Raw genomic sequence first — 14,383 nt, 5'->3', positions numbered from 1 at the left:
TATGAAACCATCACAAAACTACATTTATTTAAGCACACATGCAAAACATAAACTCATACACACAAACAAAAACACATCACTTTTAAACATTTTATTTCTTTTTAACCAGATGAAATCGAGGATGAGGATGATGATTACGACGAAGATGAAATCACGTCACGCTCAGTCTTCCCCGAGAGCTGGATATGGGACGACAAGGAGCTGAAGCCCTGTGGAGGTAAACCGAAATGGTCAGTAAGAGAATTAAATTCTTCCACAGTAATAAATGCAGTTTTACACAGATGTGCAAATTCACCCACAAACACAAACTGTGCAGCAACAGATTCACAGCTTCTGGGTTCTGTCTCACACACTGAAAAAAAATACGTACAGTTTACTGTAAAAAAGTTTCGCAACTTTCTGCATTTGCTTTTTAAGTAAATTTAATATCAGATTAATTTAAGTAACTTCAACTCGGTTTCAAGACTTAAATGTTACACATAGTAAATAAGAGAACTGAACTTCAGTCAATCCTTTCTTTTAGTAAACTTTACTTCATTTATTTTTGCTGAATCAATCCTTTCTTTTAGTAAACTTTACTTCATTTATTTTTACTGAATCAATCCTTTCTTTTAGTAAACTTTACTTCCTTTATTTTTACTGAATCAATCCTTTATTTTAGTAAACTTTACTACATTTATTTTTACTGAATCAATCCTTTCTTTTAGTAAACTTTACTACATTTATTTTTACTGAATCAATCCTTTCTTTTAGTAAACTTTACTTTATTTATTTTTACTGAATCAATCCTTTCTTTTAGTAAACTTTACTTCATTTATTTTTACTGAATCAATCCTTTCTTTTAGTAAACTTTACTTTATTTATTTTTACTGAATCAATCCTTTCTTTTAGTAAACTTTACTTCATTTATTTTTACTGAATCAATCCTTTCTTTTAGTAAACTTTACTTCATTTATTTTTACTGAATCAATCCTTTCTTTTATTAAACTTTACTTCATTTATTTTTACTGAATCAATCCTTTCTTTTAGTAAACTTTACTTCATTTATTTTTACTGAATCAATCCTTTCTTTAATTAAACTTTACTTTATTTATTTTTTACTGAATCAATCCTTTATTTTAATAAACTTTACTTCATTTATTTTTACTGAATCAATCCTTTCTTTAATTAAACTTTACTTTATTTATTTTTTACTGAATCAATCCTTTATTTTAATAAACTTTACTTCATTTATTTTTTACTGAATCAATCCTTAGTATACTAATTACATTACATGTCATCCATGTGTTGAGACTGTGTAATATGCGTGTTTTAACAAAAAATATTAAAATTTTAGGAACCATAATAAATTATGTATCATAACTTATTCTAGTAATATGGTATACATTAAGTAATTGTAATTAGGTAATATTGTTTGCAGAAATGAAGTAAAGTTTACTAAAAGAAAGGATTGATTCAGTAAAAATAAATGAAGTAAAGTTTACTAAAAGAAAGGATTGACTGAAGTTCAGTTCTCTTATTTCCTCTGTGTAACTCTATTTAAGTCTTAAAACCGAGTTGAAGTTACTTAAATTTATCTGAAATTAAATTTACTTAAAAAAAGCAAATGCAGAAAAAGTTGCTAAACCTTTTTATGCATAATTTTTTTCAGTGCACTCTGCACATTTAAGGCGTGTCATGACGCTCAAAGCTATCTTACACCCCGCCAACAGTCTATTGTCATTGCCTGCCTGGTTTAAACAGCAGCAGAGCTTCTGAATATATCTACACTGATGGCAGCAGAAAACACAGGTCTGTTCAGAACCCTGACAACAGTCAACATTCAGACGTTCATCGCTATCTTGGCAACGCAGGCAGAGCAGTGCACAAACCCAACTTTTACGTCAACAATAAACAGAATAGTAAATAAAATAACATTGCTGTTCCCGTAAATGAGCTGCTGGAGCTCCTTCACAGCGTCAACCAGCAGCTCAGTTTCCTCTGCTGAGAAGAGTTTGTTGAACACGTCCAGGTAGCTGCACCGTTACAATAGCAATCCACCAAAGTCAGAGCTCACCTGATCTACTCTTAAAGAGAATGATGAGCAAGAGACACTCTGATTGGTTTATTTAAACAAAAATCATCCATGATTATTTAAGAGAATTAGTACATGTATTTTGCTTTGCGTTTCGAGCCGCGCAAGGTGTACTTTTCCCGTCGTTATGATAGCAAAGACACACTGACACCACGCAATAAATCAAGCTGCAAGATGCACGGTTAATGTCTCGCCTATATATATATATATATATATATATATATATATATATATATATATATATATATATATATATATATATATATATATATATAGATCACTAAAATAAAGCCCAAAGTCTCTGACTTTATTAAGCACAACACTCACTAACACCTCATACACCACCATCGTGCCAATCGGTTTCATTGCAGTCCTGAGAATGTAATTATACTGGATATTTAACTATTTAATCATTTAATTTTATTAAGTTACAGTAAGATTGTTGTTTTTACACAGCGACATGACCATAAGACAGATATTACCAGATTCCATCACTACCTGGGTGATCACTGCAATCAGCCAGTCTCTCGATAACGGTGAGTTTCATTTGTTAAATTTGATTAATTTGCAATCATTTTTGTATGTGTTGCTTTGTTTTAGTTTTTTTTTTTTTTTTACCAAAATTGCACATTTTACGTTGGAATTGGCCTCATTAATAGGTAGATTTAGATTAAGTTGACTTTGTGTTGGCCTGATTTATATTTTAGTCAGTTTAGGTATAAATTTGGCATATTTTTGATACCTTATCATTGGCCTCACATTATTTTTTCTGCTTTAGACTATACCAAATTTTAGTTTAAATGCATATACGCATTAACTGTACTTCAGTAGTGCAATTCTAATCATACATTTATCTAAACAATGCTATTCTAAACAAAACTTTACCTTAGTAGTGCAATTCTAATCATAAATTTACCTCAGCAGTGTTATTCTAATCATACATTTACCTCAGCAGTGCTATACTAATCATGAATTTACTTCAGCATTGGTATTCTAATCATAAATTTTACGTCAGCAATGCAATTCTAATCATACATTTCCCTCAGCACTGCTATTTTAATCATGAATTTTCCTTCAGTAATGCAATTCTAATCATACATTTATCTCAACAATGCTTTTCTAATCGTACATTTACCTTAATAATGCTATTCTAATCATATACTCACCTCAGTAATTCTGTTCAAATAATACATTTACCTCAGCGATGCTATACAAATCATGCATTTACCTAAATTCAATAAATTTAACTTAGTAATGGTATTCTGATCATACATTTATCTCAGCAGTGCAATACTAATCATACATTTACCTCAGCATTGCTATACTAATAATAATAAATTTACCTCAGCAGTGCTATTCAAATCATACTTTTCCCTCAGTAATGCTATTTAAATAATAAGTTTACCTCAGCCGTGCTATACTAATCCTACATTTACCTCAGCATTGCTATGCTAATAATAAATATACCTCAGCAGTGCTATACTAATCATACATTTATCTCAGCAGTGCTATACTAATCATACATTTATCTCAGCAGTGCTATTCAAATCATACATTTACCTCAGCATTGCTATGCTAATAATAAATATACCTCAGCAGTGCTATACTAATCATACATTTATCTCAGGAGTGCTATTAAAATCATACATTTACCTCAGCATTGCTATGCTAATAATACATTTACCTCAGCAGTGCTATTTTAATCATACATTTACCTTAACAATGCTATTATAATCAAAAATGTACATCGACAATGCTATTTTAATCATGAATTTACGTTTGCAGTACTACTCATGTGTGTGTGAAATTTACACAGAGAAAGGTAGCTAAAATTTTTGACTAAGCAAATGCTAAGACTAAGTTAGCTCAGCTACCGTTACTATCATAGCCCTGTACAGCTCGTATCTTTCGATACTGAGTGTAATATGTTAGTAGATTGTAGAAATGAACTTAAACCTGCCATTTCGCTCATCACTTAAAATAAATGTATATGTATGTGGTGTAAGTTTGGTGTTTAATTTTAAATATCAAGAATAAATTAGTCAAAAATCACCTGTAAAACCCTTTTTTTGTAAATGCCCTGATTTATTGATGTGTTCCTAATCTGAAGTCTTTTTGTTCCATGATTTTTCAGGTGTTTGTGTGGCGGAGCCTCTTGAGCTGAAAGTTTCCAAGCCTTTCTTTATTGACCTGAAGCTGCCGTACTCTACGGTCGTCCAAGAGCAAATAGAAATCAAGGCCATTATTCACAACCTGAACGAATCGCCAATCGAGAAGGTTAATTATCCTTTAAAAAAAAACTAAAAAAGATTCATGTTCTTACAACTAGCTAACATACTAATAGCTTGTAAAACTAAAAATTCAAATTCCTTTAATTTTTATTATGAAATGTGAAAACAATCACAATTTGCCCTCAAAGAGATCCTCACTAAGGTCAGCTAGCTCATCACTTAAGGTAATTCTAGTATTTTAGCGAGATTGTTGCTAAGGTCAGCTAGCTCGTTGCTAAGATTAGCTAGCTCATCACTAACGGTAATTCTAGTATTTTAGAGAGATTGTTGCTAAGGTCAGCTAGCTCGTTGCTAACGGTAATTCTAGTATTTTAGCGAGATTGTTGCTAAGGTCAGCTAGCTCGTTGCTAAGGTTAGCTAGCTCATCACTAACGGTAATTCTAGTATTTTAGCGAGATTGTTGCTAAGGTCACCTAGCTTGTTGCTAAGATTAGCTAACTTATCACTAACGATAATTCTAGTATTTTAGTGAGATTGTTGCTAAGATTAGCTAGCTCATCACTAACGGTAATTCTAGTATTTTAGCAAGATTGTTGCTAAGGTCAGCTAGTTTATCACTAACGGTAATTCTAGTATTTTAGCGAGATTGTTGCTAAGGTCAGCTAGCTCGTTGCTAAGATTAGCTAGCTCATCACTAACGGTAATTCTAGTATTTTAGTGAGATTGTTGCTAAGATTAGCTAGCTCATCACTTAAGGTAATTCTAGTATTTTAGAGAGATTGTTGCTAAGGTCAGCTAGCTCATCACTAACGGTAATTCTAGTATTTTAGCGAGATTGTTGCTAAGGTCAGCTAGCTCGTTGTTAAGGTTAGCTAGCTCATCACTAACAGTCATTCTAGTATTTTAGCGGGATTGTTGCTAAGGTCAGCTAGCTCGTTGCTAAGATTAGCTAGCTCATCACTAACGGTAATTCTAGTATTTTAGAGAGATTGTTGCTAAGGTCAGCTAGCTCGTTGCTAACGGTAATTCTAGTATTTTAGCGAGATTGTTGCTAAGGTCAGCTAGCTCGTTGCTAAGGTTAGCTAGCTCATCACTAACGGTAATTCTAGTATTTTAGCGAGATTGTTGCTAAGGTCAGCTAGCTTGTTGCTAAGATTAGCTAACTTATCACTAACGATAATTCTAGTCTTTTAGTGAGATTGTTGCTAAGATTAGCTAGCTCATCACTAATGGTAATTCTAGTATTTTAGCAAGATTGTTGCTAAGGTCAGCTAGCTCATCACTAACGGTAATTCTAGTATTTTAGCGAGATTGTTGCTAAGGTCAGCTAGCTCGTTGTTAAGGTTAGCTAGCTCATCACTAACGGTCATTCTAGTATTTTAGCGGGATTGTTGCTAAGGTCAGCTAGCTCGTTGCTAAGATTAGCTAGCTCATCACTAACGGTAATTCTAGTATTTTAGCGAGATTGTTGCTAAGGTCAGCTAGCTCGTTGCTAAGGTTAGCTAGCTCATCACTAACGGTAATTCTAGTATTTTAGCGAGATTGTTGCTAAGGTCAGCTAGCTTGTTGCTAAGATTAGCTAACTTATCACTAACGATAATTCTAGTATTTTAGTGAGATTGTTGCTAAGATTAGCTAGCTCATCACTAACGGTAATTCTAGTATTTTAGCAAGATTGTTGCTAAGGTCAGCTAGCTCATCACTAACGGTAATTCTAGTATTTTAGCAAGATTGTTGCTAAGGTCAGCTAGCTTGTTGCTAAGATTAGCTAGCTCATCACTAATGGTAATTCTAGTATTTTAGCAAGATTGTTGCTAAGGTCAGCTAGCTCGTTGTTAAGGTTAGCTAGCTCATCACTAACGGTCATTCTAGTATTTTAGCGGGATTGTTGCTAAGGTCAGCTAGCTCGTTGCTAAGATTAGCTAGCTCATCACTAACGGTAAGTCTAGTATTTTAGAGAGATTGTTGCTAAGGTCAGCTAGCTCGTTGCTAATGGTAATTCTAGTATTTTAGCGAGATTGTTGCTAAGGTCAGCTAGCTCGTTGCTAAGGTTAGCTAGCTCATCACTAACGGTAATTCTAGTATTTTAGCGAGATTGTTGCTAAGGTCAGCTAGCTCATCACTAACGGTAATTCTAGTATTTTAGCAAGATTGTTGCTAAGGTCAGCTAGCTCATCACTAACGGTAATTCTAGTATTTTAGCAAGATTGTTGCTAAGGTCAGCTAGCTTGTTGCTAAGATTAGCTAGCTCATCACTAATGGTAATTCTAGTATTTTAGCAAGATTGTTGCTAAGCTCAGCTAGCTCATCACTTAAGGTAATTTTAGTATTTTAGCGAGATTGTTGCTAAGGTCAGCTAGCTCGTTGCTAACTGTAATTATAGTAGTTTAGCAAGATTGTTGCTAAGGTTAGCTAGCTGGTTGCTAAGGTTAGCTAGCTCATCACTAACGGTAATTCTAGTATTTTAGCGAGATTGTTGCTAAGGTCAGCTAGCTCGTTGTTAAGGTTAGCTAGCTCATCACTAACGGTCATTCTAGTATTTTAGCGGGATTGTTGCTAAGGTCAGCTAGCTCGTTGCTAAGATTAGCTAGCTCATCACTAACGGTAAGTCTAGTATTTTAGAGAGATTGTTGCTAAGGTCAGCTAGCTCGTTGCTAATGGTAATTCTAGTATTTTAGCGAGATTGTTGCTAAGGTCAGCTAGCTCGTTGCTAAGGTTAGCTAGCTCATCACTAACGGTAATTCCAGTATTTTAGCGAGATTGTTGCTAAGGTCAGCTAGCTTGTTGCTAAGATTAGCTAACTTATCACTAACGATAATTCTAGTATTTTAGTGAGATTGTTGCTAAGGTCAGCTAGCTCGTTGCTAACTGTAATTATAGTAGTTTAGCAAGATTGTTGCTAAGGTTAGCTAGCTGGTTGCTAAGGTTAGCTAGCTCATCACTAACGGTAATTCTATATTTTAGCGAGATTGTTGCTAAGGTCAGCTAGCTCGTTGGTAAGGTTAGCTAGCTCATCACTAACGGTCATTCTAGTATTTTAGCGGGATTGTTGCTAAGGTCAGCTAGCTCGTTGCTAAGATTAGCTAGCTCATCACTAACGGTAAGTCTAGTATTTTAGAGAGATTGTTGCTAAGGTCAGCTAGCTCGTTGCTAACAGTAATTCTAGTATTTTAGCGAGATTGTTGCTAAGGTCAGCTAGCTCGTTGCTAAGGTTAGCTTGCTCATCACTAACGGTAATTCTAGTATTTTAGCGAGATTGTTGCTAAGGTCAGCTAGCTCATCACTTAAGGTAATTTTAGTATTTTAGCGAGATTGTTGCTAAGGTCAGCTAGCTCGTTGCTAACTGTAATTCTAGTAGTTTAGCAAGATTGTTGCTAAGGTTAGCTAGCTGGTTGCTAAGGTTAGCTAGCTCATCACTAACAGTAATTCCAGTATTTTAGCGAGATTGTTGCTAAGGTCAGCTAGCTTGTTGCTAAGATTAGCTAACTTATCACTAACGATAATTCTAGTATTTTAGTGAGATTGTTGCTAAGGTCAGCTAGCGCGTTGCTAAGATTAGCTAGCTCATCACTAACGGTAAGTCTAGTATTTTAGAGAGATTGTTGCTAAGGTCAGCTAGCTCGTTGCTAACAGTAATTCTAGTATTTTAGCGAGATTGTTGCTAAGGTCAGCTAGCTCGTTGCTAAGGTTAGCTTGCTCATCACTAACGGTAATTCTAGTATTTTACCGAGATTGTTGCTAAGGTCAGCTAGCTCATCACTTAAGGTAATTTTAGTGTTTTAGCGAGATTGTTGCTAAGGTCAGCTAGCTCGTTGCTAACTGTAATTCTAGTAGTTTAGCAAGATTGTTGCTAAGGTTAGCTAGCTGGTTGCTAAGGTTAGCTAGCTCATCACTAACGGTAATTCTAGTATTTTAGCGAGATTGTTGCTAAGGTCAGCTAGCTCGTTGTTAAGATTAGCTAGCTCATCACTAACGGTCATTCTAGTATTTTAGCGGGATTGTTGCTAAGGTCAGCTAGCTCGTTGCTAAGATTAGCTAGCTCATCACTAACGGTAAGTCTAGTATTTTAGAGAGATTGTTGCTAAGGTCAGCTAGCTCGTTGCTAACGGTAATTTTTAGCGAGATTGTTGCTAAGGTCAGCTAGCTCGTTGCTAAGGTTAGCTAGCTCATCACTAACGGTAATTCTAGTATTTTAGCGAGATTGTTGCTAAGGTCAGCTAGCTTGTTGCTAAGATTAGCTAGCTCATCACTAACGGTAATTCTAGTATTTTAGAGAGATTGTTGCTAACGTCAGCTAGCTTGTTGCTAAGATTAGCTAGCTCATCACTAACGGTAATTCTAGTATTTTAGCGAGATTGTTGCTAACGTCAGCTAGCTTGTTGCTAAGATTAGCTAGCTCATCACTAACGGTAATTCTAGTATTTTAGCGAGATTGTTGCTAACGTCAGCTAGCTTGTTGCTAAGATTAGCTAGCTCATCACTAATGGTAATTCTAGTATTTTAGCGAGATTGTTGCTAACGTCAGCTAGCTTGTTGCTAAGATTAGCTAGCTCATCACTAACGGTAATTCTAGTATTTTAGAGAGATTGTTGCTAAGGTCAGCTAGCTCATCACTAACGGTAATTCTAGTATTTTAGCGAGATTGTTGCTAACGTCAGCTAGCTTGTTGCTAAGATTAGCTAGCTCATCACTAATGGTAATTCTAGTATTTTAGCGAGATTGTTGCTAACGTCAGCTAGCTTGTTGCTAAGATTAGCTAGCTCATCACTAACGGTAATTCTAGTATTTTAGAGAGATTGTTGCTAAGGTCAGCTAGCTCATCACTAACGGTAATTCTAGTATTTTAGAGAGATTGTTGCTAAGGTCAGCTAGCTCATCACTAACGGTAATTCTAGTATTTTAGCGAGATTGTTGCTAAGGTCAGCTAGCTCGTTGTTAAGGTTAGCTAGCTCATCACTAACGGTCATTCTAGTATTTTAGCGGGATTGTTGCTAAGGTCAGCTAGCTCGTTGCTAAGATTAGCTAGCTCATCACTAACGGTAATTCTAGTATTTTAGAGAGATTGTTGCTAAGGTCAGCTAGCTCGTTGCTAAGATTAGCTAGCTCATCACTAACGGTAATTCTAGTATTTTAGAGAGATTGTTGCTAAGGTCAGCTAGCTCGTTGCTAACGGTAATTCTAGTATTTTAGCGAGATTGTTGCTAAGGTCAGCTAGCTCGTTGCTAAGGTTAGCTAGCTCATCACTAACGGTAATTCTAGTATTTTAGCGAGATTGTTGCTAAGGTCAGCTAGCTTGTTGCTAAGATTAGCTAACTTATCACTAACGATAATTCTAGTGTTTTAGTGAGATTGTTGCTAAGATTAGCTAGCTCATCACTAATGGTAATTCTAGTATTTTAGCAAGATTGTTGCTAAGGTCAGCTAGCTAATCACTAACGGTAATTCTAGTATTTTAGCGAGATTGTTGCTAAGGTCAGCTAGCTCGTTGTTAAGGTTAGCTAGCTCATCACTAACGGTCATTCTAGTATTTTAGCGGGATTGTTGCTAAGGTCAGCTTGCTCGTTGCTAAGATTAGCTAGCTCATCACTAACGGTAATTCTAGTATTTTAGCGAGATTGTTGCTAAGGTCAGCTAGCTCGTTGCTAAGGTTAGCTAGCTCATCACTAACGGTAATTCTAGTATTTTAGCAAGATTGTTGCTAAGGTCAGCTAGCTTGTTGCTAAGATTAGCTAGCTCATCACTAATGGTAATTCTAGTATTTTAGCAAGATTGTTGCTAAGCTCAGCTAGCTCATCACTTAAGGTAATTTTAGTATTTTAGCGAGATTGTTGCTAAGGTCAGCTAGCTCGTTGCTAACTGTAATTATAGTAGTTTAGCAAGATTGTTGCTAAGGTTAGCTAGCTGGTTGCTAAGGTTAGCTAGCTCATCACTAACGGTAATTCTAGTATTTTAGCGAGATTGTTGCTAAGGTCAGCTAGCTCGTTGTTAAGGTTAGCTAGCTCATCACTAACGGTCATTCTAGTATTTTAGCGGGATTGTTGCTAAGGTCAGCTAGCTCGTTGCTAAGATTAGCTAGCTCATCACTAACGGTAAGTCTAGTATTTTAGAGAGATTGTTGCTAAGGTCAGCTAGCTCGTTGCTAATGGTAATTCTAGTATTTTAGCGAGATTGTTGCTAAGGTCAGCTAGCTCGTTGCTAAGGTTAGCTAGCTCATCACTAACGGTGATTCTAGTATTTTAGCGAGATTGTTGCTAAGGTCAGCTAGCTCATCACTTAAGGTAATTTTAGTATTTTAGCGAGATTGTTGCTAAGGTCAGCTAGCTCGTTGCTAACTGTAATTCTAGTAGTTTAGCAAGATTGTTGCTAAGGTTAGCTAGCTGGTTGCTAAGGTTAGCTAGCTCATCACTAACGGTAATTCCAGTATTTTAGCGAGATTGTTGCTAAGGTCAGCTAGCTTGTTGCTAAGATTAGCTAACTTATCACTAACGATAATTCTAGTATTTTAGTGAGATTGTTGCTAAGGTCAGCTAGCTCGTTGCTAACTGTAATTATAGTAGTTTAGCAAGATTGTTGCTAAGGTTAGGTAGCTGGTTGCTAAGGTTAGCTAGCTCATCACTAACGGTAATTCTATATTTTAGCGAGATTGTTGCTAAGGTCAGCTAGCTCGTTGTTAAGGTTAGCTAGCTCATCACTAACGGTCATTCTAGTATTTTAGCGGGATTGTTGCTAAGGTCAGCTAGCTCGTTGCTAAGATTAGCTAGCTCATCACTAACGGTAAGTCTAGTATTTTAGAGAGATTGTTGCTAAGGTCAGCTAGCTCGTTGCTAACAGTAATTCTAGTATTTTAGCGAGATTGTTGCTAAGGTCAGCTAGCTCGTTGCTAAGGTTAGCTTGCTCATCACTAACGGTAATTCTAGTATTTTAGCGAGATTGTTGCTAAGGTCAGCTAGCTCATCACTTAAGGTAATTTTAGTATTTTAGCGAGATTGTTGCTAAGGTCAGCTAGCTCGTTGCTAACTGTAATTCTAGTAGTTTAGCAAGATTGTTGCTAAGGTTAGCTAGCTGGTTGCTAAGGTTAGCTAGCTCATCACTAACGGTAATTCCAGTATTTTAGCGAGATTGTTGCTAAGGTCAGCTAGCTTGTTGCTAAGATTAGCTAACTTATCACTAACGATAATTCTAGTATTTTAGCGAGATTGTTGCTAAGGTCAGCTAGCTCGTTGCTAAGGTTAGCTAGCTCATCACTAACGGTAATTCTAGTATTTTAGCGAGATTGTTGCTAAGGTCAGCTAGCTTGTTGCTAAGATTAGCTAACTTATCACTAACGATAATTCTAGTCTTTTAGTGAGATTGTTGCTAAGATTAGCTAGCTCATCACTAATGGTAATTCTAGTATTTTAGCAAGATTGTTGCTAAGGTCAGCTAGCTCATCACTAACGGTAATTCTAGTATTTTAGCGAGATTGTTGCTAAGGTCAGCTAGCTCGTTGTTAAGGTTAGCTAGCTCATCACTAACGGTCATTCTAGTATTTTAGCGGGATTGTTGCTAAGGTCAGCTAGCTCGTTGCTAAGATTAGCTAGCTCATCACTAACGGTAATTCTAGTATTTTAGCGAGATTGTTGCTAAGGTCAGCTAGCTCGTTGCTAAGGTTAGCTAGCTCATCACTAACGGTAATTCTAGTATTTTAGCGAGATTGTTGCTAAGGTCAGCTAGCTTGTTGCTAAGATTAGCTAACTTATCACTAACGATAATTCTAGTATTTTAGTGAGATTGTTGCTAAGATTAGCTAGCTCATCACTAACGGTAATTCTAGTATTTTAGCAAGATTGTTGCTAAGGTCAGCTAGCTCATCACTAACGGTAATTCTAGTATTTTAGCAAGATTGTTGCTAAGGTCAGCTAGCTTGTTGCTAAGATTAGCTAGCTCATCACTAATGGTAATTCTAGTATTTTAGCAAGATTGTTGCTAAGGTCAGCTAGCTCGTTGTTAAGGTTAGCTAGCTCATCACTAACGGTCATTCTAGTATTTTAGCGGGATTGTTGCTAAGGTCAGCTAGCTCGTTGCTAAGATTAGCTAGCTCATCACTAACGGTAAGTCTAGTATTTTAGAGAGATTGTTGCTAAGGTCAGCTAGCTCGTTGCTAATGGTAATTCTAGTATTTTAGCGAGATTGTTGCTAAGGTCAGCTAGCTCGTTGCTAAGGTTAGCTAGCTCATCACTAACGGTAATTCTAGTATTTTAGCGAGATTGTTGCTAAGGTCAGCTAGCTCATCACTAACGGTAATTCTAGTATTTTAGCAAGATTGTTGCTAAGCTCAGCTAGCTCATCACTTAAGGTAATTTTAGTATTTTAGCGAGATTGTTGCTAAGGTCAGCTAGCTCGTTGCTAACTGTAATTATAGTAGTTTAGCAAGATTGTTGCTAAGGTTAGCTAGCTGGTTGCTAAGGTTAGCTAGCTCATCACTAACGGTAATTCTAGTATTTTAGCGAGATTGTTGCTAAGGTCAGCTAGCTCGTTGTTAAGGTTAGCTAGCTCATCACTAACGGTCATTCTAGTATTTTAGCGGGATTGTTGCTAAGGTCAGCTAGCTCGTTGCTAAGATTAGCTAGCTCATCACTAACGGTAAGTCTAGTATTTTAGAGAGATTGTTGCTAAGGTCAGCTAGCTCGTTGCTAATGGTAATTCTAGTATTTTAGCGAGATTGTTGCTAAGGTCAGCTAGCTCGTTGCTAAGGTTAGCTAGCTCATCACTAACGGTAATTCCAGTATTTTAGCGAGATTGTTGCTAAGGTCAGCTAGCTTGTTGCTAAGATTAGCTAACTTATCACTAACGATAATTCTAGTATTTTAGTGAGATTGTTGCTAAGGTCAGCTAGCTCGTTGCTAACTGTAATTATAGTAGTTTAGCAAGATTGTTGCTAAGGTTAGCTAGCTGGTTGCTAAGGTTAGCTTGCTCATCACTAACGGTAATTCTATATTTTAGCGAGATTGTTGCTAAGGTCAGCTAGCTCGTTGGTAAGGTTAGCTAGCTCATCACTAACGGTCATTCTAGTATTTTAGCGGGATTGTTGCTAAGGTCAGCTAGCTCGTTGCTAAGATTAGCTAGCTCATCACTAACGGTAAGTCTAGTATTTTAGAGAGATTGTTGCTAAGGTCAGCTAGCTCGTTGCTAACAGTAATTCTAGTATTTTAGCGAGATTGTTGCTAAGGTCAGCTAGCTCGTTGCTAAGGTTAGCTTGCTCATCACTAACGGTAATTCTAGTATTTTAGCGAGATTGTTGCTAAGGTCAGCTAGCTCATCACTTAAGGTAATTTTAGTATTTTAGCGAGATTGTTGCTAAGGTCAGCTAGCTCGTTGCTAACTGTAATTCTAGTAGTTTAGCAAGATTGTTGCTAAGGTTAGCTAGCTGGTTGCTAAGGTTAGCTAGCTCATCACTAACGGTAATTCCAGTATTTTAGCGAGATTGTTGCTAAGGTCAGCTAGCTTGTTGCTAAGATTAGCTAACTTATCACTAACGATAATTCTAGTATTTTAGTGAGATTGTTGCTAAGGTCAGCTAGCGCGTTGCTAAGATTAGCTAGCTCATCACTAACGGTAAGTCTAGTATTTTAGAGAGATTGTTGCTAAGGTCAGCTAGCTCGTTGCTAACAGTAATTCTAGTATTTTAGCGAGATTGTTGCTAAGGTCAGCTAGCTCGTTGCTAAGGTTAGCTTGCTCATCACTAACGGTAATTCTAGTATTTTACCGAGATTGTTGCTAAGGTCAGCTAGCTCATCACTTAAGGTAATTTTAGTGTTTTAGCGAGATTGTTGCTAAGGTCAGCTAGCTCGTTGCTAACTGTAATTCTAGTAGTTTAGCAAGATTGTTGCTAAGGTTAGCTAGCTGGTTGCTAAGGTTAGCTAGCTCATCACTAACGGTAATTCTAGTATTTTAGCGATATTGTTGCTAAGGTCAGCTAGCTCGTTGTTAAGATTAGCTAGCTCATCACTAACGGTCATTCTAGTATTTTAGCGGGATTGTTGCTAAGGTCAGCTAGCTCGTTGCTAAGATTAGCTAGCTCATCACTAACGGTAAGTCT

General features: G+C 36.5%; 1 protein-coding gene across 1 annotated transcript in view; it reads left to right on the top strand.

Moving 5' to 3' along the window:
- Positions 1-14,383, top strand: part of LOC103023561 (complement C3) — a 68,147-nt gene that overhangs the window by 20,535 nt on the left and 33,229 nt on the right. Inside the window, exons 18-20 of the mRNA XM_049469867.1 lie at positions 110-230; positions 2,531-2,610; positions 4,209-4,351. Of these exons, the coding sequence (XP_049325824.1) occupies positions 110-230; positions 2,531-2,610; positions 4,209-4,351 (344 nt within the window). The remainder of the gene's footprint in view (positions 1-109; positions 231-2,530; positions 2,611-4,208; positions 4,352-14,383) is intronic.

The sequence above is a fragment of the Astyanax mexicanus genome, chromosome 21 (assembly GCF_023375975.1).
Source record: "Astyanax mexicanus isolate ESR-SI-001 chromosome 21, AstMex3_surface, whole genome shotgun sequence".
Lineage (NCBI taxonomy): Eukaryota > Metazoa > Chordata > Actinopteri > Characiformes > Acestrorhamphidae > Astyanax > Astyanax mexicanus.
The sequence above is the reverse complement of the archived record's forward strand: the minus strand, read 5'-3'. Positions and strand labels throughout refer to the sequence as shown.